Source organism: Oncorhynchus mykiss, chromosome 25, assembly GCF_013265735.2.
Source record: "Oncorhynchus mykiss isolate Arlee chromosome 25, USDA_OmykA_1.1, whole genome shotgun sequence".
NCBI classification, from domain to species: domain Eukaryota; kingdom Metazoa; phylum Chordata; class Actinopteri; order Salmoniformes; family Salmonidae; genus Oncorhynchus; species Oncorhynchus mykiss.
This window is the reverse complement of record NC_048589.1, coordinates 11,605,340-11,622,428: the sequence shown is the minus strand read 5'-3', so window position 1 is coordinate 11,622,428 and position 17,089 is coordinate 11,605,340. Positions and strand designations below refer to the sequence as shown.

General features: G+C 46.6%; 1 protein-coding gene across 4 annotated transcripts in view; it reads left to right on the top strand.

The window, feature by feature from the left end:
* greb1 (growth regulating estrogen receptor binding 1) overlaps positions 1–11,144 on the top strand; it is a 65,875-nt gene extending 54,731 nt beyond the window's left edge. For 3 of the 4 annotated variants that reach the window (XM_036962794.1, XM_036962796.1, XM_036962793.1), the window contains 12 exons: positions 2,542–2,701; positions 2,881–2,983; positions 3,256–3,411; positions 3,761–3,897; positions 4,051–4,212; positions 4,656–4,860; positions 5,155–5,317; positions 5,472–5,708; positions 6,121–6,256; positions 6,645–6,845; positions 6,931–7,069; positions 10,729–11,144. In XM_036962794.1, the coding sequence (XP_036818689.1) occupies positions 2,542–2,701; positions 2,881–2,983; positions 3,256–3,411; positions 3,761–3,897; positions 4,051–4,212; positions 4,656–4,860; positions 5,155–5,317; positions 5,472–5,708; positions 6,121–6,256; positions 6,645–6,845; positions 6,931–7,069; positions 10,729–10,892 (1,963 nt within the window). In that variant the 3' untranslated portion in view covers positions 10,893–11,144. The remainder of the gene's footprint in view (positions 1–2,541; positions 2,702–2,880; positions 2,984–3,255; positions 3,412–3,760; positions 3,898–4,050; positions 4,213–4,655; positions 4,861–5,154; positions 5,318–5,471; positions 5,709–6,120; positions 6,257–6,644; positions 6,846–6,930; positions 7,070–10,728) is intronic. The other variant, XM_036962795.1, reaches the window with a different exon arrangement.
* The last annotated feature ends 5,945 nt before the right edge of the window (positions 11,145–17,089 follow it).

Below are 17,089 nucleotides of genomic sequence, written 5' to 3'. Positions count from 1 at the left end.
CTTTACGTTCCTCTGTGTCAGACCTCTGCTAATTAAGATGATGCTGTATATAAATGTTTCCTTTACGTTCCTCTGTGTCAGACCTCTGCTAATTAAGATGATGCTGTATATAAATGTTTCCTTTACGTTCCTCTGTGTCAGACCTCTGCTAATTAAGATGATGCTGTATATGAATGTTTCCTTTACGTTCCTCTGTGTCAGACCTCTGCTAATTAAGATGATGCTGTATATGAATGTTTCCTTTACGTTCCTCTGTTGCAGACCTCTGCTAATTAAGATGATGCTGTATATGAATGTTTCCTTTACGTTCCTCTGTGTCAGACCTCTGCTAATTAAGATGATGCTGTATATAAATGTTTCCTTTACGTTCCTCTGTGTCAGACCTCTGCTAATTAAGATGATGCTGTATATGAATGTTTCCTTTACGTTCCTCTGTGTCAGACCTCTGCTAATTAAGATGATGCTGTATATGAATGTTTCCTTTACGTTCCTCTGTGTCAGACCTCTGCTAATTAAGATGATGCTGTATATGAATGTTTCCTTTACGTTCCTCTGTGTCAGACCTCTGCTGAGTAAATTGATGCTGTATATGAATGTTTCCTTTACGTTCCTCTGTTGCAGACCTCTGCTGAGTAAGATGATGCTGTATATGAATGTTTCCTTTACGTTCCTCTGTTGCAGACCTCTGCTGAGTAAGATGATGCTGTATATGAATGTTTCCTTTACGTTCCTCTGTGTCAGACCTCTGCTAATTAAGATGATGCTGTATATGAATGTTTCCTTTACGTTCCTCTGTTGCAGACCTCTGCTGAGTAAGATGATGCTGTATATGAATGTTTCCTTTACGTTCCTCTGTTGCAGACCTCTGCTGAGTAAGATGATGCTGTATATGAATGTTTCCTTTACGTTCCTCTGTGTCAGACCTCTGCTGAGTAAGATGATGCTGTATATGAATGTTTCCTTTACGTTCCTCTGTTGCAGACCTCTGCTGAGTAAGATGATGCTGTATATGAATGTTTCCTTTACGTTCCTCTGTTGCAGACCTCTGCTAATTAAGATGATGCTGTATATGAATGTTTCCTTTACGTTCCTCTGTGTCAGACCTCTGCTAATTAAGATGATGCTGTATATGAATGTTTCCTTTACGTTCCTCTGTGTCAGACCTCTGCTAATTAAGATGATACTGTATATGAATGTTTCCTTTACGTTCCTCTGTGTCAGACCTCTGCTAATTAAGATGATGCTGTATATGAATGTTTCCTTTACGTTCCTCTGTTGCAGACCTCTGCTGAGTAAGATGATGCTGTATATGAATGTTTCCTTTACGTTCCTCTGTTGCAGACCTCTGCTAATTAAGATGATGCTGTATATGAATGTTTCCTTTACGTTCCTCTGTGTCAGACCTCTGCTAATTAAGATGATGCTGTATATGAATGTTTCCTTTACGTTCCTCTGTGTCAGACCTCTGCTAATTAAGATGATGCTGTATATGAATGTTTCCTTTACGTTCCTCTGTGTCAGACCTCTGCTAATTAAGATGATGCTGTATATGAATGTTTCCTTTACGTTCCTCTGTTGCAGACCTCTGCTAATTAAGATGATGCTGTATATGAATGTTTCCTTTACGTTCCTCTGTGTCAGACCTCTGCTAATTAAGATGATGCTGTATATAAATGTTTCCTTTACGTTCCTCTGTGTCAGACCTCTGCTGAGTAAGATGATGCTGTATATGAATGTTTCCTTTACGTTCCTCTGTGTCAGACCTCTGCTGAGTAAATTGATGCTGTATATGAATGTTTCCTTTACGTTCCTCTGTGTCAGACCTCTGCTAATTAAGATGATGCTGTATATGAATGTTTCCTTTACGTTCCTCTGTGTCAGACCTCTGCTAATTAAGATGATGCTGTATATGAATGTTTCCTTTACGTTCCTCTGTGTCAGACCTCTGCTAATTAAGATGATGCTGTATATGAATGTTTCCTTTACGTTCCTCTGTGTCAGACCTCTGCTAATTAAGATGATGCTGTATATAAATGTTTCCTTTACGTTCCTCTGTGTCAGACCTCTGCTAATTAAGATGATGCTGTATATAAATGTTTCCTTTACGTTCCTCTGTGTCAGACCTCTGCTGAGTAAGATGATGCTGTATATGAATGTTTCCTTTACGTTCCTCTGTGTCAGACCTCTGCTGAGTAAATTGATGCTGTATATGAATGTTTCCTTTACGTTCCTCTGTGTCAGACCTCTGCTAATTAAGATGATGCTGTATATGAATGTTTCCTTTACGTTCCTCTGTGTCAGACCTCTGCTGAGTAAGATGATGCTGTATATGAATGTTTCCTTTACGTTCCTCTGTGTCAGACCTCTGCTAATTAAGATGATGCTGTATATGAATGTTTCCTTTACGTTCCTCTGTGTCAGACCTCTGCTAATTAAGATGATGCTGTATATGAATGTTTCCTTTACGTTCCTCTGTTGCAGACCTCTGCTGAGTAAATTGATGCTGTATATGAATGTTTCCTTTACGTTCCTCTGTGTCAGACCTCTGCTGAGTAAGATGATGACGTGTACAGAACAGTCTCTGTATTACCGCCAGTGGACCATCCCAAGGCCTTGCCACATGGACAGCAGCAACCGCCCCGCAGAGGGACGCACGGACAACTTCCATCCCCGCAGACTGCTGCTCAGCGGGCCCCCACAGGTACACACACATTCACACACACACTGGTGACAGACTCACACACACACACACACACACACACACACACATTCACACACACACTGGTGACAGACTCTCACACACACACACGTTCACACACACACTAGTGACAGACTCACACACACACACACACACTATTCTGACTACTGGAACCTGTTCAGGTGGGGAAGACAGGGGCGTACCTCCAGTTTCTGGGCATCCTGTCTCGTATGCTGATCAGACTGATGGAGGTGGACATCTATGACGAGGAAGAGATCAACACCAGTGAGTTACCATGACAACACTCCCTGGCCTCAGCTCCGTAACTACCACGGCCCTCCACTCTGCACCAGTCTTAATAATATTCATCACGTGTGTGTAGAACACTTGCTGGTATAGACGTCTGTGTGTTGTATACACAACGTGTGTAATGCATTATGAATTAATCCTAGAAGTTTCCGTGCATTTAGGGATGTTTATTAAGGACCCATGAGCTGTTGTGACTGTATTATGAATATAAACACGCGCGTGTGTGTGTGTGCGTGTGTGTGGTATAGGTGACCAGCTGGAGGGTGTCCAGTACCACCCAGCCTGTGCTCCCTGGCCGATAATAGACACACTGAGGAGTATGCCCTTCGACTACACCGTCCACAACCCCAAATATGAAGACATCAGCACTGTCTATTGCCCTGACTACTACCCCAACACTGACGGTAGGATAGGGGAGTGGGGCATCTCTCTCGGTTACCATTATGATTGTGAGGTTTACTAGATGACATCTTTGTCTTGGACCTCCCGATCTCTTTCTCCACTATTTCCAGCTTGGCTGAGCTCTGTACACTCTTAGGAAGAAAAAAAAGGCTTATTCTACTGTCCGCTTAGGAGAAAGAACCCTTTTATGTTCTAGATAGATGTTCTAGAACCATTCTGGGTTCTAGATACGTGCATTTTATTCTAAGAGTGTAGCTGTATGTACGTGACTGTGGTTATCAGAGATGTTCCATGGTTCTAAACTGGTGTTTGCCAGGTTAACTAACCCCCAGCCCCTGCTCTGTCCCCCAGGAAACCCCAGACGTAAGGAGGACGTGTATCTGCGGAGGCGTACGGCCAGGATCAAACTGTCCAAATACGCAGCCTACAACACCTACCACCACTGTGAGCAGTGTCACCAGTACACAGGCTTCAACCCCGGATACCAGGTGAGCTGAGAACACACACACACACACACGCTATTTATTCTTAGCTGCTCAGTTGGTCTCATTCTCATTGCTCAGTTGGTCTACTCTATGTGTAATAATGTATTCTAGACCTGTAGCTAGATAATGTATTCGGCCATATACTTTACCTGGTAGATGTATGAGTCGCTGCTGCATGGCTTCACCTTCTCCCACCTGCTGCTGGGGGAGGAGATCCAGCTCTACTTCATCATCCCCAAGTCTAAGCAACACCACTTCAGCTTCAGCCAACCAGGAGGCCAGCTGGAGAGCATGAGACTGCCCCTCACCTCCGATTGGGTAACCTAACTAAGGCCCTTTGCCCCTACTACTAACCATAGTACCCATTCTCTACCCTTCTTCCTCAAGGGCGCACTTGTTCACTCCCATTTATGGGTGTAAGAAATGTGGTACAAACGTCCTTACAGCAATCCGGTGCCTTTCGATCTGCTAGGGGGGGATGAGCAAGTGCACAAGTCAAGGAGAGTAGTGTCAGACGACAGCCATACTCTAACATTTACATGAACCCCTGCAGAATGCACTGGCTAATTCCACCGCCCAGGTTCTCCTGTGCCTCATCTGCCAACCGTTCTTTGTTTCTCTCTTTTCTATATGCCTTCACCATCTGAAACCTCCTCTATATACGGACCTACAAAGTGTAGAAGCCCTAAGATCATCCAATCTTTGCAGAACCCACTCAGACATTTATATACCGCTGCATGTTTCTCCTCCCCCCCCATCAGAACCCAGACTGCATCAAGAGCCCCATCTTCACCCCGACAACGGGTCGTCATGAGCACGGCCTGTTTAACCTGTACCACGCCATGGATGGGGCGGCCCACCTCCACATCCTGGTTGTCAAGGAGTACGAGATGGCTGTCTATAAGAAGTACTGGCCCAACCACATCATGCTGGTGCTGCCCACTGTCTTCAATGGAGCCGGCATCGGTACGCTAACTACCGCCAATCTCTTTCCCATTCACTCACTACCTCTCTCACTCTCTCTCTCTCTCTCCCTCTCACTTTGTCTATCTCTCACCCTCTCCCCCGTTGTGGAGTGAGTGAGTGAGTGAGTGAGTGAGTGAGTGAGTGAGTGAGTGAGTGAGTGAGTGAGTGAGTGAGTGGAGGAGAGAATACACACAACAGACAAGACTATGTAACAACATGAGACGCACTAACACAGAAAAATAACAGCAGTGTTTCCCGATGTCTCCCTCTCTGACCTCTGGCCCCTCCCACAAGGTGCTGCCCACTTCCTGATCAAGGAGCTGTCCTATCACAACCTGGGGCTGGAGCGCAGGCACAGGCTGGAGGGAGGGGGGCCACCGGCCGACGTCTGGCCCTTCATCATAGTCTCTGATGACTCCTGCGTCATGTGGAACGCCGTGGACCTGGACTCACACAGGCATACACACACACACTCACACATACAAGGAACAAGTTTCAGCTACACACACACACATCAACAATTTGTTTTTATATATATATATTGATGTTTTGAAAGTATTGTCCTCGCGGAGCTCTGTAATCATCTCTCTCCATTCTCTCTCTCCCCCCAGTGCCTCAGGGCCTGTAGAGAGGAACGTGTCTCTGAAGCAGGTGCTGCAGCACATGGAGGCGTGTCCCGACCTCACCCAGTACGGCCTCTGTGGGATCAGGAAGTGGGGCAGTCGCTCCCCGAGTCAGGGGAAGGGGGGAGGAGCTCGTCACGAGGAACCGTTCTCCAGAGGACACCTCCACGACTTCCTGCTTCTCAATGTGGACCTGACCCAGGACGTCCAATACAACGAGAACAGGCGAGACAGTAGAATAGAGTCAAATATTATCACATTTTAGTAGACACTCTTATCCAGGTTAAGTGCCATGCTAAAGGGTACAACGGCAGATTTTTCACCTAGTCAGCTCAGGGATTCGAACCAGAAACCTTTTAGTTACTGGCCCAACACTCTTAAACGCTAGGCTACCTGCTGCCGAATATGAAAGAATGGAATACAACCAGAATGGATGAGAGAGGACAGCCACTTTACTTTACATAAGTCATTGTTATGGTAAGAGGCTGCTAGGTTGAAGTGGTTTCTATGTAAAACATCACATCTCTGGTGAAAAAAAACTTCACTGAGCCATCACTCTTCCTCTTTCTCACTCTTCTTTTTATCTTCCTTTTCTCACGCTCCACTCTCTTCCTCCTCTTCCTCTGCTCCACCTCAGGTTCATGTGTGATGATGTGGACTTCACCCTGCGAGCCCACAGTGCTGGTCTGCTCATCTGTCGCTTCAACAACTTCAGTGTGATGAAGAAACAGATCGCTATCGGAGGATACCGTACCTTCATCATCAAGACCAAGGTACAGGCTTACACACACTCACATACACAAAACCACACACACACGCATCACCACCTTCATCATCGTGTCACTCGACTTAAGATCAAACGTAGTGTTCCGATGAGATCGATTCATATCCGTCTCTAATGTAATATCTCAGTTCTGGGGCTCAATTCAATCCGTATTGCTGAAGTTCCGCGTTATAGTGGGATTGACATTTTTAGGTAATTTCTGATTGAGCCGGTGGCGTGTACCGCGAATCCAGTCTCCGCCAATTCGGGAACATTACCTTGAAATGTATATCGCGCAGTAAGGCGGAACTTCAGCAATATGTATTGAATCCAGTCGCTAATTTTGTCTAATGTTCATGCGTTGACCATTGCAATGTTGATGTAATGTGTGGTTTTAGATAACCGACGTCCCCACCTCCATCCAGCCGTCACAGTATATCTGTGCCCCGGACAGCAAGCATCCATTCCTGGCCACGCCTGCACAGCTACTTCTAGAGAAATACCTGCAACACACCAGCCAACGCCTGTTCCCCCTCAGCGCACGCAACTACACACACCCCATTCTGTCTGTAGACTGCTACCTCAACCTGGGGCCTGAGGTACACACACACACACACACAAATACATATGTGATTGTTTCGATGTCAGATCACTCAACGGTGCGTCTTTTCCCCCTCCCTCTAGGTGACGGTGTGTTTTGTGAGTTCCAGACCTCACTCCATCAACATCAGTACTGCAGAGCTGCTGTTCAGCGGCCTGCTGCTCTGCTTCTGTGATTCCTTCGTCACACCAGGCTTTCTTAAGAAGTTTCACTTCCTCAAAGGTACACGCACAAAGACCCGTGCAGGCACACACCACATGTTATCACGTTTCTGGAAAGACCCAGATGCAGACAGTGTCGAAGTAACACAAGTTTATTACTAGAACAGGGGGCAGGCAAAACGAGAGGTCAAGGGCAGGCAGAGGTCAGTAATCCAGATCAGAGTCCCAAAAAAAAAATATATATATATATAGAGGATACTGGGCAACAGAAGACGAACAGCAAAGGGGATAATGACCTTGGAGATGGGGAAAGGGCCTATAAACCGGGGGGGGGGGAGATTGTGGGACTCTACCTGGAGGGGCAGACACCGGGTGGACAGCCATACCTTCTGTCTGAGACGATACTCGGAGGTGTAGCCACGGGGCTATAGCAGCGTGACAGCGCATCCGACTTGATGTTCTTGGATCCTGGTCGGTAGGAGAGGGAGAAGTTGAACCGGGGGAAGAGCAAGGCCCACCTAGCTTGCCTGGAATTGAGACGCTTGGCGGTGTGGAGATATTCCAGGTTCTTGTGGTCGGTCCACACAATGAACGGATGTTCCGCCCCCTCCAGCCAGTGCCTCCACTCCTCCAACTCCATCTTCAACGCGAGAAGCTCACGATTCACCACATCGTAGTTCCTCTCCATGGCGTTGATGCAATGGGAGAAGAAGGAGCAGGGATGTAACTTGAGGTCCAGGGCAGAACGCTGGGACAGGACAGCCCCCACTCCGACATCCAAAGCATCAGCCTCCACCACAAACTGGTGGGACGGGTCAGGATGAACCAAGATGGGAGCTGTGGTGAAATGGTGTTTGAGATCCCGGAACGCCAGGTCAGCAGCTGGGGACCACGTGAAAGGAACCTTGGGAGAGGTGAGTGCAGACAGGGAGGAAGCCAGGGTGTTGTAACCCCGGATAAAGCGGCGATAAAAGTTGCACAATCCCAGGAAACATTGTAGCTGCACCCTGGACGTAGACTGGGGCCAATCCACCACCGCTCTCACCTTCCCGGGATCCATCTGTACACACCCTGCAGCGATGATGTGACCCAGGAAGGGGATGGTGGAGCGATGGAATTCACACATCTCTGCTTTCACAAAAAGCTGGTACTCCAGGAGGTGTTGGAGAACCTGTCGGACGTGGAGCACGTATTCTTGGAGAAGATGAGGACGTCGTTGAGGTAGACGAAGACTAACCGGTTCAACATGTTGCGGAGAACATCATTAACCAGAGCCTGGAATACAGCTGGGGCGTTGGTAAGGCCAAATGGCATGACCAGATACTTGTAGTGACCGCGTTGAAGGCGGTCTTTCACTTGCCCCCTTCCCGTATCCGTACCAGATTGTAGGCATTCCGTAGGTCCAGATTGGAGAACACGTTGGCCACCTGGAGCGGCTGGAAGGCCGAGGAGATGAGTGGTAGTGGGTAGCGGTTCTTCACCGTGATTCCGTTGAGGCCCCGGTAGTCAATGCACGGGCGCAGGGTTTTTCCCTTTTTCTCCACAAAGAAGAACCCTGCGCCGGCGGGGGAGGCAGAAGGATGGATGAACCCTGCCTTTAGGGAGTTATCAATGTAGGTCTCCATGGCCTTGGTCTCTGGACCCGACAAAGAGTAGTTGTCCCTGGGGTGGAGTGGTGCCTGGAAGAAGGTCAATCCTGCAGTCATAGGGTCGTTGCGGCAGAAGGGAAGTGGCCCGGGCCTTACTGAACACTTCCCAGAGGTCCTGGTACTCCGTGGGAATGGCGGAGAGGTCCGGGGCAACTTCCGAGCCCCCAGGAAGACGTCCTGGGGCAGGCTGCGCTGACTTCAGACAATGGGTGTGGCAGAACTGGCTCCAGCCCATAGTGGCACCAGCAGTCAAGTCTATGATGGGATTGTGTCGCTGGAGCCAAGAGAATCCCAATACCACGGGAACCTGAGGAGACTTAATCAGCATAAATTGGATTCCCTCGCTGTAGCCCCTCACACAATATCATGGGAGTGGTATTGTGAGTGACCCGGCTTATAGAGCGCCCGTCCAGCGCTCTAACATCAATGGGAATGGAGAGGGGCTGAGTGGGGATGCCCAGCTCGGACACCAGGGTAGCATCCAAAAAAACGAATTGCCCCCAGAGTCGGAGTACCCAGAGAGATTTATACTTGTTACCCCACAGCAGGATGGCATGGAAAGGGGTGCAAGTAATGGGAGAGGAAAAGTTCTCAATAAGGCCCACCAGAGTACTCGCCCCTTGATGAGCCTGGTTTTTAAAGGGCAGGTAGCTACGAAATGTCCCGTAGTTCCACAATATAGACAGCTCTGGGTGTGGAGTCGGCGTAAGTGTTAATCTAGCCCTGCCCAGGTGCCTGGATTCCAAAGGAGGTGAGTCGGCAGCCCTCTGTGTTTCCCGAGAGAACTCGTGTGACGTCGGGTTCACTCGGACATGTAGACTTTGGGGATCTCCGGGGTTCTTTGGAGGCGAGGTGGGAATCGAAGGCGACAGGGCACAGATTTCCTCTCTCTCCTACATTCTCGAATCCGCCCATCGATCTGGATGGTCAAGGCTATGAGGGAATCAAGTTCCATGGGTAGCTCCCGGGCTGCAAGCTCATCTTTGACCACCTCCGATAGTCCGTAAACGAACATGTCGAACAATGCTTCCGGGTTCCAGGCACTCTCAGCCGCCAACATGCGAAAAGCCATCGCGTTGCTCCCACACCGCCATAGCCCAGGCGAGTCCCCTCCTTGTCATCAGCGTTATGATGTAGCCCTATCCTCGAGCGGTCCGAGGGGAACGAAGAAGGCTGCAGCTCGAAAATGAGAGAGCACTAGGGGAGAAAAGCCTGGCAGGTTCCAGAATCTCCAGCATAAGGCTCCGGAGGAGGTAAGCAGGTTTCTCAGGACACTGGGTTAGGCTGGGAGATTACGGGTGTGACCTGTTGTCCAGTGGGCAATCCGCGGAATTGCTCCAGCAAAGTCTCGAACGTCTGGTCGTTATGGTCCCTCCATAAGACATTACAGTAACTTCTTGTGTCGTCCAATGGTGGCTCCTTGCAGGGATACAGAATTGTGCAGCTGGTCTAAGCCTGCTGGATCGGTCAGGGCCAGTTCGTACTATCATATTTTAGGAAAGACCCAGATGCAGACAGTGTCGAAGTAACAAAAGTTTATTACTAGAACAGGGGGCAGACAAAACGACAGGTCAAGGGCAGGCAGAGGTCAGTAATCCAGATCAGAGTCCAAAAGGTACAGAACAGCAGGCAGTCTCAGGGTCAGGGCAGGCAGAGGTCAGTAATCCAGATCAGAGTCAAAAGGTACAGAACGGCAGGCAGTCTCAGGGTCAGAGCAGGCAGAGGTCAATAATCCAGTGTGGTGGGACAAGGTACAGGACGGCAGGCAGGCTCAGGGTCAGGGCAGGCAGAATGGTCAAAACTGGGAAGACTAGAAAACAGGAACATTAGAAAAGACAGGAGCAAGGGGAAAAACGCTGGTAAACTTGATGAACAAAACAAACTGTCAATAGACAAACAAAGAACACAGGTATAAATACACAGGGGATAATGAGGGGAGGTGGGAGACACCTGGTGGGGGGTGGAGACTAGCACAAAGACAGGTGAAACAGATCAGGGTGTGACACATATATATACACACACACACAAAAGCCATCACATCCTCATAGGTATTCTCTCTTCCCTCGTCCAGGGGCGATTCTGTGTGTGATATGTGCTGACCGCAGTTCTCTGAGACAGACGGTGGTGAGGCTGGAGCTCGAGGACGAGTGGAGGTTCCGGCTGAGTGACGAGTTCCAGACAGCCAACGCTAAAGAGGATCGCCCCCTCTTCTTCCTCACAGGGAAACACATATGAACTGCCGTACCCCTCAGCGTGAGCCCTACAGTGGGGTCAAAATAGAAAGTCAAAATAGAAAGCCAAAAACTATCTGTATTCTTCTGGTGGATCAAGCCAATAACCCATAGACAGTAGTTGGTAGTGAATATAGCTACAGTTGAAGTCAGAAGTTTACATACACTTAGGTTGGAGTCATTAAAACTTGTTTTTCAACCACTCCACAAATTTCTTGTTAACAAACTATAGTTTTGGTAAGTTGTTTAGGACATCTACTTTGTGCATGACGCAAGTAATTTTTCCAACAATTGTTTACAGACAGATTATTTCACTTATAATTCACTGTATCACAATTCCAATGGGTCAGAAGTTTACATACACTAGGTTGACTGTGCCTTTAAACATCTTGGAAAGACACCAGAAAATGATGTCATGGCTTTAGAAGCTTCTGATAGGCTAATTGACATCATTTGAGGCAATTGGTGGTGTACCTGTGGATTTATTTCAAGGCCTACCTTCAAACTCAGCGCCTCTATGCTTGACATCATGGGAAAATCTAAAAAATAATCAGCCAAGACCTCAGAAAAACAATTGTAGACCTCCACAAGTTTGGTTCATCTTTGGGAGGAATTTCCAAATGCCTGAAGGTACCACGTTCATTTGTACAAACAATAGTACGCAAGTATAAACACCATGGAACCACGCAGCCGCCATACCGCTCAGGAAGGAGGCGCTTTCTGTCTCCTAGAGATGTACATACTTTGGTTCAAAAAGTGCAAATCAATCAAAGGACAACAGCAAAGAACCTTGTGAAGATGCTGGAGGAAACAAAAGTATCTATATCCACAGTAAAACAAGTCCTATATCGACATAACCTGAAAGGCCGCTCAGCAAGGAAGAAGCCACTGCTCCAAAGCCACCATAAAAAAGCCAGCCTACGGTTTGCAACTGCACATGGGGACAAACATCGTACTTTTTGGAGAAATGTCCTCTGGTCTGATGAAACAAAAATAGTACTGTTTGGCCATAATGACCATTGTTATGTTTGGAGGGAAAGGGGGAGGCTTGCAAGCCGAAGAACACCATCCCAACCGTGAAGCACGGAGGTGGCAGCATCATGTTGTGGGGGTGCTTTGCTGCAGGAGGGACTGGTGCACTTCACAGAATAGATGGCATCATGAGGCAGGACAATTATGTGGATATATTGAAGCAACATCTCAAGACATCAGTCAGGAAGTTAAAGCTTGGTCACAAATTGGTCTTCCAAATGAACAATGACCCCAAGCATACTTCCAAAGTTGTGGCAAAATGGCTTAAGGACAACAAAGTCAAGGTATTGGAGTGGCCATCACAAAGCCCTGACCTCAATCCTGTAGACAATTTGTGGGCAGAGCTGAAAAAGCGTGTGGGAGCAAGGAGGCCTACAAACCTGACTCAGTTACAGCAGCTCTGTCAGGAGGAATGGGCCAAAATTCACAAAACTTATTGTGGGAAGCTTGTGGAAGGCTACCCGAAAAGTTTGACTCAAGTTAATCAATTTAAAGGCAATGCTACCAAATACTATTTGGGTGCGTGTAAACTTCTGACCCACGGAATGTGATGAAAGAAATAAAAGCTGAAATAAATCATTCTCTCTACTATAATTCTGACATTTCACATTCTTAAAATAAAGTGGTGATCCTAACTGACCTGAGTCAGGGAATTTTTACTAGGATTAAATGTCAGGAATTGTGAAAAACTGAGTTGAAATGTATTTGGCTAAGGTGTATGTCAACTTCCGACTTCAACTGTATCAGTCTGGGGCTGGTATGGCTCTGTTCGCTGTAGTATTCATTTAGTATCAATGACAATTTACTACCATACTCCTATTAACCCTCCACCTCTCTGTTGTGTTGTGTTAAAAAGTAATCATTCCGCAGTGTCTGCCGCCGTTCATATTGTAGTTGATGATATTTTTTTGAGGAGTGTATTTTGTACAAATATTATTTTTGTAGACGTTTTCTTTTTTGCCTGGGCTTTTGTGACAAACTATTTTGCATATATTTAGACTGCTTTGTGTCATGTAAAGAGTAACCATGTCATGTTTTCTTTGGTGTCTTCATAACAATGTCCGTTACAAAAGCGTTACGTGTGGTTGTGTTTTCTGGCGCTCAGTGTTTGCAGCCTTCTGATGATCACTATGTTGAGAAACTTGAATCCATACTTTATGTACTGAGTGTGTAAAAGTACGTATTTTGAAAACGATCTCCATCTCTGCTGCCTTCTATTGGTTACACACCAGTCCAGGTGTGTGTACATTCTGAATGATATCTGTTTTACTATGATCTACTTCTTGTGGGGTAGTTACACAGTTGAACGGGGCTTTAAACAAGGCCTCTCCGCCTCATGCCTTGGGGAGCCAGCCCGGCACCAACACCCCTGATTCTGATAATCAACTAATCGCAGGCTTCAGTCTGGACCTGGATTAGTTAGTGCGGATCTTCTCTTGACCTCACAGGTCGGGTCAACTCCCCCCGTGCGTTGGTATGAGCCTCTTTCTAGGTGAAGGGGGGCCTTCCTGTCCTCCTACCCTGAGCTGAGTTAGCAGTGGAGCCTTGAGTTTCACTTTATGCACACGGTCACCCCACTGGGTCTATCCCTGCAAGCCACGGAGGTTAGCTCACTCCTTCCTACTGATTACACTTCACGGGTAGTTTGTGACTCGGTATACTACGCGTCAGCGGGGGCTATTTTTGTGTACAACACCAACGAGCGATTCAATGATTATTTATAGTCCACTCTGTACTACTTGGTTACGTGGTGCGGCTCTTACTGCGTGGATACGTTCCGCCACGGGGTTAAACTATTATAAACTGCGGAATAATCTCAGACACCCCTGCTAGCGGCTGGTCCTCCCTATCTAATTGACTGGACAGCACCCACATGGGTGAGTCACACTAGCTAAGTCCCGGGTGTAGGGTTTCAGCTAAAACTAGCTGCACTTCGTCTGGGTAGAGGACAAACTATAGACACCCAGTGCTCCTTTAGTGTGCTTTTTACACAGTTACCTTCAAGCCCCCCTTTGGTTTCCTGCTCAAGCCCACAATATGGTCTGGCTGCAGGCTACCTAAGCCTAGTTACGTTACTCTAATTCTTGACTATTTATTCAACCAATAAATGAACTAGTTAATGAAAACCAGTAACACTTCTATTTTGGTTCCACAGCTTCACACCTGATGGATTTTATTCTTTTTTTATTTAGCTATTTTAATGCAGTAGCTTCTAACAACATCAATTAAATTCACTTCTTACCTTGCACTGAAGTGTTCTAATATTAATACATTAATCAGCTCCTTTCTTCCTCAGAATCTCCCTTTCTCCATCTTTTACGTTGGTTTTTATACACTTTTTGCCCAGGCCTATGCCTCCTTTGACTACAGCCACACAACACATCATCCCCCTTACACGTGACATCGGCGCAAAGTTACATAACAGATTGTCTCGTTCACCCGGGATATCTACACACAACAATCTGTGGTGTCATCTGCTTCACGACGCATGTGCCACCAGGCAACTCCACCAGCTCCTTCCCAGGGCTCGAGTTTGACGGGTATGTCAACACATTAGATTAACCTCTGCCCCCCAGCAGAGGAACATCTGCATACAGTCTACCTTCACCTGTCACTTCCTCCCTGCACTTGACTGGGTTTTGATGCTCCTCTAGCTGCTTGTGGTTGAGGCCTCTTCCTGTTCTTCAGCTTCTTCTTGATCTTTCTTGTTTCAATGTTACATAGAGTTCTGTCTGGGGACTGGAGGAGTCCTCAGGTCATATTAACTAGGCTCATTCACGACACCGGGGCACAAAAGCCTGCACAATCCTACTCTAAAGGTTGACTCGCTTCACAAATCTCTCACAGCAACTCTAGTTTCTAACCTCTAGGGGGTGGTGTCTCCCTCTTTATTCCCTTTCTTCACATTCTGTTTGCTGCACACGAGACTGAACCCTATATGGTCAGCAGAGGGCCGTACACACTATACGTTTACATGACTGACAGTCAGCGGAAGCTATTGCCACTAGGCTCAAGTTGTGAACAGTACATCTAGTCCAATTGAAATTTGTCACCCCAATCAGAATCCTATGATAAAATGTTTTTCTTAATTGTAGTTATATTTTGTTGTCATTTGTTCCAGTACAAATTCAACAACATTAATTACAACAGTTCTATCTTCCTTTCGAATTTATTCACCACAATATGGGAGGGACGCAAGGCTGCCAGTTCATTTGCGGTATGACCACCAGTACAGTACACCTTCTTCAACAAAGAACTCACTTGAGTTATTTGATTAGATTCTTAGTCCTGCAACATCTTGTCTTTGAATTAGACATTACAATATGATACAGTACTATATACAATGTTACAATAACACAAGATGTTGTGGGGTTTTCCCCTTTTGATGCACAGCATCTTTACGCTGCTTATTTGCAAATAAAAAGTAGAAGGAAAATACATTTTTTAGGTACAGTAACTCAAAGACATGAGAATTTCTTTCAATTTCTTTCATTTCATCATTAGTCGGTTTCACAGCTATTGTTGTTGCCACAGTAACTTTAATGCACCAAGATCCAAATGTTTGCTCACATTGTGTCCCCTGGACTTTGGAGGGGATGTGGGGCAGCACGAGACAGCTACTGGGTAGAGGGGACATTGCCAGCGGTTCCCCACTATAGGGTCACCATCTCAAGTGGTAAGGGGGGCCGTTTAATATCAGTTGTTGTGTCTGCTGTCCACCTTCGTAGGTAATTGTCGAAGAGATTTGGCGGATGGGTGCTCAATATTTTAAGCAGCCGGGTTAACTATAGTGCATAGCCAGGATTTGAGGATAAATCCTTTAAAAGGTCATGTAAATATCTATACAATTCCCGTTGACAAAATTAATAGAGATCCTATAGGAGAAAAAAAATCTATTGAAATCCTTGGATCCAGTTAGAATCCAATAGGAAAATGTCAGATTTTGGAACCAGCCTTGTATCATTTCTATTCAGATATCTTAACGAAACACTTATCAGTGTGCTGATGTCTGGTGTAGACGGTCTAAGCTCCTGACTCTAGACCACATATGCCTCCTTGGCCAACTGTCTCTTTCCTCACTATCTATATTTACACCTGTCCTGTAATCAAAAACTCAGATCTCCTTAAATAATATATTTGACCCTCGTCCCAAAAAATCCTTTAGGTTTCCAATGGGGAAAAAATGTATTGGAATCCTATAGGATCTTTTAACTAGGGTTTATCTGTGAGAGTGGTGGTAATTGGTGGTGTCAGAACTGGTCTAATGGTAGAATCCCTGCCAGCACACCTAAGGCCCAGGTTCATCATTATGTGTTTTATTGACAGAGGAGTTCTGTGTTAACAATGATGCTGGGATTCCTGCCATGGTAAAAGCCAGGAGTCTGTGCCTGGGCTACATCAACTAAATCGGAACTCGACACTCAGTCTCCTGACTGAAAATCATCCACCCATGTACCCCGAGCCTAGTTTCAGCACTCATAGCTGGCTGTGATGTAGGATGGGATGGGACATAAACCTAACAAATTCAATGACACATTTCTCTGAACGGGGGGGGGGGGGGGGGGACATACCAAATTCACAGAGAATACATTGCATATGATGAAGAAAGAATACTCTGAGCCGCAGCTCAGGGGTCCAACCCAGAGATGCAAGGGGGCAGACAGGGACGTTCAACAGAGCCGTGTACCCTGGATTGTAAGAGCATGTTGAGCTGACCTACTCGTCTTGCAGCCCTTGGGGTAGGGGGGATAGACGGGGGGGGGTTGAGCAGCGGTTAGAACTTAGTGGACACCAGGTCCCTGTCCCAAATGGCTGTGATGACGTCACTTAGGGAGCTAAGAGTTGGGTAGCAAACCAGTTCCAGGAGTTACTGCCCATAGAGATGTTTTCCTTATGGTGTGTGTGCGTGCGTGCCTGCATACGTGCGTGTTAGTTTGTGTTTGTACCATCAAAGTGTGCATGCATTTATGTCATGACAGTGTGTATGCAATTAATGCATGTGTTTGTGTATTCTATGTGTATATGTTCATGTACACATGAATACAGGTAGTGTGTGTGTGCGTGTGCGCACGCGTGTGTTGTCCTGGTGTCAGCAGCACCATCTAAAGGAGCTGGGATGGGATCTGGTCTGTCCTCTCAGGTTTCGTCTTGGAACGTGGTTCTCAGAAC